Source organism: Dunckerocampus dactyliophorus, chromosome 6 (assembly GCF_027744805.1).
Source record: "Dunckerocampus dactyliophorus isolate RoL2022-P2 chromosome 6, RoL_Ddac_1.1, whole genome shotgun sequence".
Lineage (NCBI taxonomy): Eukaryota > Metazoa > Chordata > Actinopteri > Syngnathiformes > Syngnathidae > Dunckerocampus > Dunckerocampus dactyliophorus.
Genome location: NC_072824.1, coordinates 8,995,780 through 9,009,991, shown reverse-complemented (window position 1 = coordinate 9,009,991; position 14,212 = coordinate 8,995,780). Strand labels below are relative to the sequence as shown.

At 37.8% G+C, this 14,212-nt stretch overlaps 1 protein-coding gene across 4 annotated transcripts in view; it reads right to left on the bottom strand.

The window, feature by feature from the left end:
• Nucleotides 1–14,212, bottom strand: part of inpp4b (inositol polyphosphate-4-phosphatase type II B) — a 234,838-nt gene that overhangs the window by 58,664 nt on the left and 161,962 nt on the right. For all 4 annotated transcript variants that reach the window (XM_054780107.1, XM_054780106.1, XM_054780108.1 and 1 more), the window contains one exon: nucleotides 3,979–4,109. In XM_054780107.1, the coding sequence (XP_054636082.1) occupies nucleotides 3,979–4,109 (131 nt within the window). The remainder of the gene's footprint in view (nucleotides 1–3,978; nucleotides 4,110–14,212) is intronic.

The window sequence follows — 14,212 nt, the reverse complement described above, 5'->3', positions numbered from 1 at the left end:
ATATGTGGACAGCATACCACATTATCCAAGTTTATTCAACTTTTGGAATACAATGTTGTTTAATCTATTTTTTTGTTACCATTACTCTCTATTTGTTTTCAGCACACTATTACTATACTGCTATTACTATTATGATTGTATTTACAATGCGTTAATAGTTGTAGCCAATCAATCATGCATACTGTATATGCCATTCCTGCAGGGAGATGCTGAGCCAAGTGATGTAAGCCCTCTGTCACACCACACAGCACTCCACGACCCTACAAAAACTCCAATCCCAGTATGAAAAAGCAAAATGGAACAAAATGTCATTCTGGACTTTCTTACAAAAGAATCTGAGGGAGAAGATCAATGACCGGAGGGGATCAAGGCCAAAACAGGGAGGTTTTTAAACCTTGAAATAATGCTTGATAAGGTTTATACTAACTCTAATCAGCACTCTCATTTTTCACCACTTGTTATCTAATTATCTTCTCATCATCTCTTCCGTTTTTGCTCATCCTGTGTCTCTTTGAGTGTAATCATATTAGCTATCAATAAAGAAGTGGCAGCAGCCTGCATGTTGTTCAGCAACAGCTGTTCTCATATACAGTTAATGTCGGGCTAGATGACAGTGCTGTTGAAGCTCCTCTTGTGTATTTCACAGATCTGGGCCACACCAGGCGACCCTGTCAGGAACTATACACAAAGACACGCCGCCATGCCTCTTGCCTGCCAGCGCTTTTGTCTGAGCCCCAGGCAGACATTAACGACCGTCATTGCTCATCAGCAGAGGGATGCATAAAAAGGAGTGGAGTCCATCCATCCATTTTCTATACCGTTCCTCCTCATTAGGGTCGCGGGGGTATGCTGGAGCCTATCCTAGCTGACTTCGGGCGACAGGCGGGGTACACCCTGGACTGGTCGCCATCCAATGGCAGGGCACATATAGACAAACAACCATTCACACTCACATTCATACCTATGGACAATTTAGAGTCTCCAATTAACCTAACATGCATGTTTTTGGAATGTGGGAGGAAACCAGAGTACGCACGCACGGGGAGAACATGCAAACTCCATGCAGAAATGCCCATGTCTTCCCGATCTCTTTACAGTGACTGCGTGGCCAACATGCTAACCACGAGACCACCGTGCGGCCAGGAGTAGAGTCTCATTTTTAAATTCCATTCCATTTTATTTAATTTTTTCCATTTCTCAGTTTGAAGAAAAAAAAACTAAAAGCAAGCTTTGCCAGTTCATTTATTCTAAACTTTTAAGTGGACTTCAGCTCGAAAAGGCAAGAAACCATATTTGGTAAGTCCCTGTGAGGCAGGGGTGTCCAAACATCTTTCCACATAGTGAAAAATGAAAGGATGCAAGGGCCACTGTGATATTTTGTACAACAACACAACACAAGAAGTTACATACTGTGTATATTAAAAAAAATGCACCTCTATCATCTCCAACACCTAACTGTTTTGTGACAGTATGAACTGTGGTCTTTGCTCTTTTTTCCCATTGATGCTGTTTTTTATTTTTCATTTTCCAAAAATTTCAACTTCTCAAATAATCTTCATTATTGTTTCTCTCGTAATATTTTTACTTTATTCCCATAGTATTTTAACATTTTTAAATTTTCCAAAAATTACTTATTTTGTTGTTTTTGTTTCATAACATTATGACTTAAAACAATAACACACTTTTTCATTAATATTTCAACTCTATGCTACTAAAATGAACATTTTTCCTCATAATATTTATAATGTTATTAATAATATATTATTATTATTATATTTTATGAGTTTATTCTCAGAAAATTATGAGAACTGCCTTTTTTCTTGTAAGAATGAAACTTTTTTGTTGTAATATTCTAAATCATCATAAAATTACAGCTGGTGTTTATTTCTGCTGTTGTCGTTTTTTCCCCAACTATTTCAACTTTCTTCTTCTAAATTTGCTTCTCGTAATTATGCCATTATTTCCATAAAATTTTCCTAACATTACAACATTTTCTGCAATCTAATTTTCCAAGAATTACAACTTTATTCATTGTTTTGTCTGTTTTTCATATTAAAACTTAAAAATGAAGTTAAAAGAATGCCTTTTTAATATTTCAACTTTATGCTAATAAAATGACGTTATTGTCATGAAAAATCTCTCATTAGCTTGCAGCTTTTTTTCATAATATTTTGACTGTATTCTTTTATTTCTTTAGCGGAAAAATGTAATACTCATCTTCATAAAATTTGAGCAAGATTGGTTGACAAACGTTGCTGACATCAAGTCCCTGCAAAACATGTTTGCAGGGGCAAAGGCAGGACTTAGCAGCTAATTGTCGGTGACCATTTGTCTAATGATTATTAAACTTTGTGTACATTCGTCCCTCGTTTATCACGGTTAATTGGTTCCAGACCTGACCACAATAAGTGAATTTCCATGAAGTAGGATTGAATATTAATAAATGGAATATTTTCGTAGCTAGAGCATAGAAAACCTGTTTATGACCTTCTAAATATAGTTTTATGGTTATTACAGCCCTCTAGACATGAACATACCTATAGTCACCATTATTACCTTATATAGTACACATAATAGAAAATAAATCACCTTAGACATAAATAAGATAAGACCCACACGGTAGCATTAACGGTGTACTTCCTGGTGGCAATTGTCTCATCAATGTAACGTTACAGGCACCTAGAGACCAGTGTAGAATACCACTTTACTGCCACTGTTTTCAGTTTAGGAGAGACTCATAACGCACTTCAATCGCTTTATTAGAGAACACATGCAGTGAACATTTACACAGGAGCTGTTGTCGGCCACTCTCTACCCTGCTAACGTGCTGCTAGCACTCAGGTAACAGTCAGTTCTAGCTAGCTGACATCACACACTTCTCTTCCCAGGCATTGCTTCTTAAAGACGCACACAACAAGTCACAGATACTGTATTACATTTCATATCATGTCTTTGAATGCTTTATATTAGTATTTTTGTTCATTTCTCCATTTTTATACGTGAAAATGCTTAATTTAGGCCATAAATCCGTAGAATTTGCTTGAATATGCATATTTTCTTAAACTAATAATAGACCATATTCAACCAGGAAACAGCGATCATTTATTGACTAATTAATTTTTGAAAAACCATGACAGAGTGAGGGCACGATGTTCAAACCGCAATATAGTGAGGGACGACTGGATGGCTGTATTACATGTGTGCTAGCATGTCTTCCAAAGCATTTTGAGCACAATCCATGAAGGGTGCCACAAATGTTTTTTCACATCACTGTGAAAGGTTAGTTCTTATGAAAAAAAAGGTAAGCTTGAGATAGATTTAAGGTAAGCTACAGTACTCGTTCTTAATGTCATTGTATTGGGACAAGTGAAATGAGGAGACCTGGCGAGAAAACAGAAAACTTACGAAATTATACACTAAAGATGTACTGTATTAGGCCGTGAAAAGAATGGCAATTTTTTGTCAGCGCAGCACCATCTGCTGGATTTGGCTGGGCACTGCAGTGTCACACTAAATGCAGTCAGTGGGTTGTATCTTGCTACTAACAGACAGCATAGAACGGTGATATTCATTAAAAAATGGCGCTAAAGAAAAAAAAAAGGACTTACTGGGTTTTCATCAGACGGCTCCAATGTTATGGCTTCCCACACAGTAAGAGTCAACTTTGAATACAACCACTATTTGATAAGTCTTGCAGAGGCCCTGGGTGACCATGCACACTGCCTGTAGCGTGTGCTACACAGCCGAGGAGCGCTGCTGCATTTCAATGCGGCGGAGAGAATTCCAAGGACAAGTGACGATAATAAGAGCAGCGAAAGTTAATTTACATGTAACGGAGAAAAGCTTGTACGAAGACACTGGTGGAAGAAGAAGAAGAATAAGAGCCAAGGACAGGCCAAGTTGCCTTTCAGATGATGCGGCAACGCTGCCTTTGTATGTATGAATGTGTACGTTGGATGGGAGGACAAACAGTCTTACCAGTAATCTTCTCCATTTCAGCCAATGTCTCCTGGTAGGAGCTGATGACGCCTGTGTATCGTGTGATCACCTCTTTGCGTAAGTTGTCCCAGTGAGGAGATAGTTCCCCCAGCTCCTTCAGGTCCTGCACCCTGCAGACAAACCAAATAAATAGATTTGTGTTTGTGCTTTGTGTCCTCATTTATGCATAAATTAATAGGGCGAATGGTGAATAGAATGACTAGATAGCGGTGTTCACACTTGCACGCATTTTGTCTCTGCAATCTCCCGCAATTTGCCGTGGCAATACGTGTCATTTATTTATTTATTTATGGTACGCTTGAAAAGCGTGAGGATTAGTATTTGAATGTAATAAATAATCATTTGTAGGGCTGTCTTCGACTAAGATTTTCATAGTTAAATCTGATTTGTTACATTTTGTTCACAGTTGACTAATAGTAAAAAAAAATGTAGGGCTGTCAAATGATTACCATTTTTAATCAAAATATTTTTTACTGTATTTTATGAACAGAAAGATAAACGACAGGACATGAAATGTACACTAACGGTCAAAAGTTTCAGAACACCCCAATTTTTTCCGGTTATTTATTGAAATTGAAGTCGTTCAAGTCCAATGAATAGCTTGAAATGGTACCAAGGTAAGTGATGAAGTGCCAGAGGTTTAAAAAAAGGTAAGGTTACCCAAAATTGAAAAATAATGTGTATTTCAGAATTATAGAAAAAGGCCTGTTTCAGGGACCACAAAATGGGTCAACAATTGAAAGCTGTTCTGCAGAAATGGAGGCTGATCAAGCCTTGGCAGTTGGTGCAACTAATTCCTACAGGTGTTCCAAGTTCTGTCATACTCACTACCTCCTTCTCTGTCTGCGTAAAAACAGAGTGCGGAACACACTGTGGTACTATACCCTTGTGAACACCAGTTGAACACCATTGTACTGGAGAAAGTAATTTGTTTCTACAAAAATGGCAAGAAAAAAGGGAATTAACAATGGAAGAGAGACAGACCATCTTAACACTCCAAAATGTAGGTTTTTCCTCCAGAGAAATTAGAATGTTCTAAAACTTTTGACCGGTAGTGTATATATTAACAGCTCCAAATGAAACACAAATTTTAATCAAGCTAAAAGCTACCACAAGTCCGAAAATCCATTTGCCAAACACAAGTCTCTTTAATAGTAGCAGAACATTAGAATCACACATTAACTGTGTTATTATGAGCAATGTGGGGTTGCCTTCAAAGACACCACGTAATTTAAGTTAGTGAGTGATAAGAAGTGTCCTTGAGGAAGTGTCGTTCCGAGGAGGAGAGGGAGTTGGAGATACATACATGGTGTTGGAATTGCTGGGGGACGCTATTGTGCCTACGTCTGCTCTCATAACAGAGAGGGGTGGCTTGTCATGGTGTGAATGCGTTAATTACAATAAAAATGTTAATGTTATTCCATCCATCCATTTTCTATGCCGCTTCTCCTCATTAGGGTCGCGGGGGTATGCTGGAGCCTATCCAAGCTGACTTTGGGCGACAGGCGGGGTACACCTAATTCATTAAATAAATGATTTAGCCCTAATATATACAGTGTCAGGCAAAATGATCTGACACATTTGTAGGTTAAACAAAAGGTAAATAAAGTAAAGAAACAAAAATGTGTTTTCATTTTCGAAAAGTACATATAACGCCATTTTTTTCATATAATGCCATTTTGCTTTGTTTCTTTATAATGCCATTGTTTTTCGTTTCTTTTTCAGTTGCTGCCATGAATTGGACTGGTGAGCGTCGCGCTTTCATTGTGGAAACGTTTATCAAAACAAACGAATCTGTAACTGCAACACAACGAGCGTTGCGTTTGCACTTCAATCTTGGTAGTCATGATCCCGTACCAGCTCCAAACACCATCTTGTTATGGGTTACCAACTTCTGAGCTACTGGATCTGCATCGAGTGTGTGGACAATAATGGATCCCATTTGACTGATTTAATTTTTAAAACATAATGAAACAGAATGGCATTATACAGTATGTACTTTTCGAAAATAAAAACACTTTCTTGTTTCTTTACTTTATTTGCCTTTTATTTAACCTACAAATGTGTCAGATCATTTTGCCTGACCCTGTATATGTATTTAAATTTTTTAAACAGCACCGCTACTGGCGATCCCTACAAATAAACACATCTCATTTTCAACTTTTTCCACCTCGAAGGAAAGGACTAAAACACACGAATAAACAAATAAACATGGTAGGTATGCAACAACAGTACCTTTATTTATTTTGTGACACAGAAAACAGAAAGCATTTCACATACTGTAGATGCACAGTCCTGCGCTGTTCTATCACCCCGAAGTGTGTAGTGTTCCGGTACGCTGCTATTTACTCATTTTTCGGTGAAAATGATGAAGCTGCAGTCTAAAAGTCTCATACTGATGGTGATGTGGACTCGTAACTTGTCCATTTTGTTTTGCAACTTAGCAAGAAAAGTGCTCAGTAGTGAGAGTCTGTACGGTGTGCTAGCTTGGTGTTAACTTGTACTCTTCCACGCCTTCCTCGGTTTTGTTTACGTTCTTGACGCTGCTTGCAATCACTTCCGCCCAGCTGGGTGGTGTGTGCAGACTCCGGTGCTGTGGAGCTCTCAAAGACAAGTCGAAGATCGGTGATAAAAACGTTGATGCTGCGAAATCCAACATCCAAAAGCGAGTGTAAACCAGACCCAACACGAACAAAATAATAACTACAAAACTGGAAGAGACGCTGGGCTTCGCTGTGTGTACGCCATCTTGCCCAAGAGTAAGTTAAGTCTTCTGTTAAAGACACAAGCCATTTTCAATTTTTTATTAACACCAATGAGGCTGAATTTGCATCAAAATAGGCTATTTACAACAAAAACATTCTATGTAAAAATGCATGCTCAGCAGCAGCCATGTGTACCCCCATGTAGTGAGAATGGTACAATCTTGATCACATGACATTTTCATATGATTTGACAGCGAGATTGATCACACTCCTCCAAATTGAATTGTTAAATAGTGGACTATTCAAAGACACCCCTAATAATTTGAACCTATACATATTCAAATATTAGACATAATAATTAATACTTTGAAATGATATACATATATACTGTAAATATAAGTAGTAAGTAATGCTAAATTCAATTAAAATATAACACAGTATGTAACACTAAGTAATAGGGGTGCTCCGATCGATCTGCCAGTGATCAATATCGGCAGATTTCTGTGAAAAAGCCCGGTATAGGCATATGCCAATACCTGCTTTATAACGCTGATCAGATCATGGCGATCAGCTCCGTCCCCATTGCAGCATCCAGCCTATAGCGACCGTCTCCCGCCCACTTTCCCCTCACAATGCCAAAACAAACACGGCTGTCGTGTGGGACTTGCCTGTGGTTGTGACAGCGATATAAGTTTAAAATGTCTCGCCGGGATGGCGCCCTAAAAAGCTTTACTGTGTTGCAGCATTTGGGGGACGGACGCTTGGCAGGGTGTGGTGAGTTATCGAGGCTCGTGATGTGATCATCGGTCGGGCGGCGACTAATGTAGCGCCAGTGTGTGCATGGCAGTCAGAGGTTTAAAGCGGATAGCCCGAAAAATGGTTGAATTTGTCTGACTGCCATCTGAGCGCTATCTGAGCGCCATCAAGCTGATCTCGCATCCAAATTCTCCTAAAAGAAGGCACCTGATCCTATAAGTTTCACCAGTGATTTTGAAAAAGTAAGTCAAATATGTTTTTGTCTAAATTTTATGGTTGCCCTTTCATATCATATAGCCGAGGGGTCACCAATTTTAAATTATAATTTACATTATAATTTCAATTCTAAATATCTATAAATACAGTCAAACCTGTCTATAGCGGCCACTAAAGAGAAACGGCAAAAGTGGCCGCTACAGGCAGGTGGCCGTTATAGACAGGTTGGCTGCCATTTTGAATTTGTGCAAGCACATATTAACATGTCTGTGATTAGAAGCTTGTTGTGTTTGCAGATACATATAATTATACTGTTACATGTTGACCAGTAGAGGGCACTGTGGGACTGCGGATAAAAGTTGTAAAGAACTACTAGGTTAATAAACCGCTGTTAATAAAGCGATTAAAGTGCATCGGCGACGTGAGTCTCTCCTTCCCCACAACAAGCGGCATTACAGTATTGACCAGTGCACATTGTCTCACACCAGGAAATAAACGGTGTCACTGTCTGCAACAAGCTCCAAAGAAGACGGCTTTTTTATGTGGAACAACTGACAGTTTGTGTGGCTCTTGTGAATGATTGTGACTGAGCTAGGACTCAGTAATTAAAGTCTACACACGACGGCTTCATTGATTGAAAAACGAAACTTTTTCGTGCGTGAAGCTTCTACTTGAGTCGGTAATTTGGCCGCTACATGCAGTCAGATATTGACCAAGGGAGACAAAATGGGTGGCCGCTGGCCACGTTGAACAGGTGACTGCTATACACAGGGTCTATAACATGTAAATTTGCTGCGGGGGATTTTTCAGTGGCTGCTATAGGCAGGTGGCCGTTCTATACAGGTGGCCGCTAAGACAGGTTTGACTGTATATACATATATGTGTATGTATGTAAATATGAGTTTGGATGCAGTAGCAATATTAAACAAGGATAATTAATGAAAAAAACAATAATATTAATATAATAATACGTAATGATAAATGTTATTTACCTTTGAAGAAGAGTGGTCGAGCATACGTCGTTGTGGTGGAGAAGGAGGAGATATTGAAAAAAAGGACAAATGGTCATCGTCGTTAGACTCTTCTAAAAGAGGTAGTGTTCTGTGGGTGGTGTAGAATTAAGCAGGCCTATTAACTCTTCATAAACTTTAATCACACGCTCTGTCCGGGTTGTATCATCCAGCTAAAACCTAGCTTTCCTAGCTTTACCGGAAGCTTTCTTTGCCCAGCGTCTGTTGGTCTCATTAGCTCTAAGGCTGCCTCTTGGTCCCATTAGCAGTGTCACAGTGCCCTCTACTGGTCAAGCATGTACAGTGGCAGTATACATACTGATTCCTAAGCACTACAAGGCAAAATAAAATAAAATATAAACCAGTCGGCTTGTGTTCGTATCGGCGAGTGTTTGCTAGTCAGGTGTTTGTAAGTGGGGACCTAGAGTACACAGGGTCTATAGCACGTAAATTTCCTGCGGGGGATTTTTCAGTGGCCGCTATAGGCAGGTGGCCGTTCTATACAGGTGGCCGCTTAAAAATATTTAAATATAAGAAATAAGAATTACACCTAATAATACATGTATTAATATGTAATCATTTTTATGCATCAGCTACAAGTACACAAATAAATAAATAAAAAATGTACTTACTAATTATTACTGTTGTTTCCTAATTACTGTACTGTAAATTGTCTATACCTGACCACAGTCATTTATAATTTGTATTTAAATGAGTGCCCGATACATTATTTGTCCAAAAAAACATTATATGCGTTATTTGTTGCAGAGAGATCATTTAATAGTGACATTTGGAGATGCAAGCTTTTCATTGGGCAGCAACAATTTAAATGTAAATTTATGTATTTATTTAGTTATTTATTTACACATTTTTTAAATCCCACTTTTGTGAATATGAATGAAGGGCGACATGTACGCGATGAAGGCACGATGTTATGTCTGTAAATAAACATGGATCTTGTACACCTGCATACACCTCACACCTCACATTAAAAGCGCAGTTGTACCTAATGTTGTGGCACATGGTTAAACCACACCATATTTTATAAAATGCAGCGATCGCTTGACTTGTCATTCATCCAACCCCCTGGCCTTGTGGATTACCATACCAGCATATACCATAGCAGCAGATTGTGTGACAATGAACTTCACAAAGGTACACAGCGCTTTCAACATAATGGGCCCAATTTTCCACAATTAAGTTTACAATAGAACAAAACAACGTTCTTTGTGTCTTCAAATGAAATGCTGCATGTTAAGTGGACTTCATGTTATGTGTTTGCGCCTTTACTGTAGCACACAAAGAGGAGGTGGTTCTTTCCATATTATGCATGATGGTTTATATCCTTATCAGCCATTGTGGGCTTTACTAATGATTCCTTGGTGCTGTTTTGCATCAGAAAACAATGGTCTGATGATCTGATGGATAAAATAACATAGGAGCATCTGCTTGGGGTGATAAGGCTAGGGGAGACAGGCTGTCGCACACTTAATCAGCATGCTGTTGTATGAGGAAGGTAAAGGTGCATCGAAGAACAATATGCGCCTACAAATGGCACGTTAGCAATCTGGTATGCTGATTGAATGTTTAATACTGTTTATCTATTAAACTTAGTTCTAAGGAACACATTACAGTACACATACTAACGCATAGAGAAACTGGAACCATATTTTGTTACGTAACATTCGGTAGAACTTGGTTGCAAGGACATGATGGCGGCTCTAATTAATAAATGCTTTAATTAAATGCAGCACAGAAAAAAATGTCGCTTAGCAAAAATGGAGGTAGACGGTACAAAACAGGCACAGTAGAAATGGGCATGAAAGGAAAAACTAGACAAAAGTCCAAATTCCACACAAGGGGCTGACAGATCACAGGTGAGCAAGACAGCGTCACGAGGAGCTAGGCACGGCAGGAAGACACAAAAAGGCAGTTCAAAGTCTTTGCTGAAAAGCGGCGCATAGGAATAACACAAAGGGAGCTTAGAAGCTTGGCCGCACGAATAGAATAGCAACAGGAAGTGCAGCCGAGTGCACGGAAAGCCAGAAGTCCTCACGGCACATGCACAAGTAGCAGGAACATTAGGGAGCAAACAATACTGTATGAACTGGCAACCAACAAATTCCAGTCATAGTTGGCCGTTAGTCACCGTTATCAGTCACCTGTTCTGATACTGTGTATTTACACTAAGTGTGCCCTGCAATTTCTTGCTGTTTGCTTGCGAGGACATGAGCTCAACATTTGGCTGGTACGGTTCCCCCAATATAGCAGTCTGTCCAATCATTGTGTCCCGTGTTCATATTGCAAAAGAAAGCTATAATAAAATACAGTCATGAAAAAAATGATGAGACCATCCTTGTTTCTTCAGTTTATTGATCCATTGTAATGCCTGGTACAACTAAAGGTACATTTGTTTGGACAAATATAATGATGATAACAAATATGCTCAAGAGTTTAATTTAAGAGCTGATATCTTGCAACTTCCATGGTTTTCTTGATAATAACCAAAATCACTTACGTTCTTACATGAATAGCTATATCATCCATCCATTTTCTATACCGCTTCTCCTCATTAGGGTCGTGGGGGTATGCTGGAGCCTATCCCAGCTGACTTTGGGCGACAGGCGGGGTACACCCTGGACTGGTCGCCAGCCAATGGCAGGTCACATATAGACAAACAACCATTCACACTCACATTCATACCTATGGACAATTTAGAGTCGCCAATTAACCTGTTAACATGTTTTTGGAATGTGGGAATAAACCGGAGTACCAAGAGAAAACCCACGCATGCACTCCACACAGAAATGCCCAAGGGAGAATCGAACCCAAGTCTTCCAGATCTCCAGACTGTTACTGTGTTGGCCAACATGCTAAGCACTAGCATGTTGACCAGCATGTTGACTAGCATGCTAACCACTAGACCACCATGCGGCCCCTAGCTATATCATTATACTGCCAAAAAATGTAACTCCAATGAGCTATTTTTGTTGTCAACGTTATATTTGTCCAAACAAAGGTACCTTTAGCTGAAGAAACAAGGGTGGTCTAATCATTTTTTGTATGACTGTATATTTAAAAAAAATAGTAATTGCATTTAATATATAAAGTATATAATACAAGATCAAAATACAGTAGTACCTTGCATAACATAAACCTCCCTTTAAAAAGATTCCACTAAACATAAAGAATTTATGTAAAGTTTTTGCATCGTATTACAGAAGAAATTCCATACAACATAAAGCGTCAAGTCAGTGCAAGTCTTTTTTTTTTTAATCAACTTTATTAATGCCTCAAGTCGGTGCAAGTTAACACTTGGTGACGCCTTCTGACGCATCACACTCTCATTGGCTGATTTTTGGGGCACCGCCTACGCTCTCATCTCATTGGCTGAGTTATACAGCACGTACGTGAGTTTGTGTGAGAGACAGGTTTCTCCCTTCAAACTCCTTCCTCTTCGTAGTCCCCCTGAAACTAACTTAAACAATTAAGTTAAGTTACAAATTAAAATTTTGCACACAGCATTATCATGTAGTGCGTGTGCGTTTGTCTGTGAGACCAGCTGACTCTTAGACTCTTTGAGTCGCGTTTTGACTCAGGCTAGTCCTCCTCCTCCTTCCTGCCTCCACTTGCGCTCCTGATCAAGACATTGTTTATGTTTTTCAGTTTTATTCATTTACAGTAATCTTATTTATTACCTTATTTTATATTGGAATGTTACTGTACTATGTTTATGCTAGCGTTTTCTTTTATTTTCTCACCATATTTGGTGGACTTTGAATATTTTGAAGGCCCAAAGGGGTGAGTTTGGGAAGATCTTGGAATGGATTAGTCTATTTACATGTATTTACGCTTCGTATAACATAAAATCCCCATAACATAAAGGTTCTTGGAAGGAATTATTTACGTTGTAGGGGCGTCTACTGTACATACATTAAAATGATACAGTTGTATTAGAAAAACAAACTACACAATTATACATGTATAAAAAAGAAAAATACAAAATGATTATGTTACATACAACAATATTAACTTTTTTTTGGAACAAATGAAAGCTAACAAAATTTAGAGATACAGTAATCCCTCATTTATCATGGTTAATTGGTTCCAAAACCGACTGTGATAATAAATTAATAAACGTCCTTATTAATAAATCCAATATTTTTGTAGTTACAACATACAACCTTCTAAATACACTTTTTAACATTATTAGAGCCCACTTGACCTTAAATAACACCCCAACAGTCACCTTTACACTCATATCACACAATGTAGTAGATATAATCATAGAAAATAAGCCATTTATGACATAAATAAAGAACAGATGCATTGCAAGCAATGCACATGTTCTGGACATGTAGAGGACAGGAAGTGACGTCAGGGATTCAGAGTTGAGTTTTAACTTTGAGTGGAGTATGGCCGCAACAGCAGCCTGTGTTATTGCTATGACGATTATTATTATGATTATTATGTTATTATTATTGTGTCTGTTGTGAGATAATTTAAACCTGCAATAAAAGCCTGTTGTTCTGGCGATCAAACAATTACTGACACCTAGCAACCAAGGTGGAATACTACATTTACAGTTTGAATTTGTTTTCTTAACTCCTTGTACAGTGGAACCTTGGTTAGAGTCATTATTTTGTTCCACAATGTCCGCCTCTAAGTAAAACGGACATTAACTGAATACATCTTTCCCATAAGAAATAATGTAAATACAATTAGCCTGTTCCAAGAAGCCAAAAATGTTATGTAACATAAAACACGTTTTTATAGTTTTACAATTATATTTTTACATGCATAAAAAAGTTCTAAATACATGTAAATGATGAATGAAAAGAAAAGGATACTTTTACCTTCATTGAAGACGTGAGTCTTGATGTGAATGTTCCCAAAGACAGGATGTGGCAGAGAGACACCACATGGACACCACCTTCCTGTTTTGCCATGAGTTATTTCCTGAATTCAATAGTGTTTCTCACCTCAATAACCCAAAACGGAGCCACAGAAAGTTTCAAGTGCCAGCATTTTGATAAAGAAGATGAAAAACAATATTGAATTTAATTGAATTCAACAAAATAACACTCACATCAAGATTCACGTCTTCAGTCTTCAGTGAAGGTAAAAGTAACCTTAAATGACCTTTATAAATATAAATTATGATATAAATATAAATATATATATATACTGTATATATACATACATATAAGCTTATATATATATATAAATATAAATATAAATATATATAAATATAAATATAAATATATATATAAATATAAATATATATATATATATACATATATATATATATATATAAAATACACATATATATAATATAATACATTTATTTTTTGCAACATGATGGGACCAGATATATATATATATATATATATATATATATATATATATATATACAGTGAGGGTCATAAGTATTTGCACCCCCTGCGATTTTACAAGTTCTCCCACTTAGAAAATAGGGAGAGATCTGAAATGTTCATCATAGATGCATTTCTACTCTTAGAGACA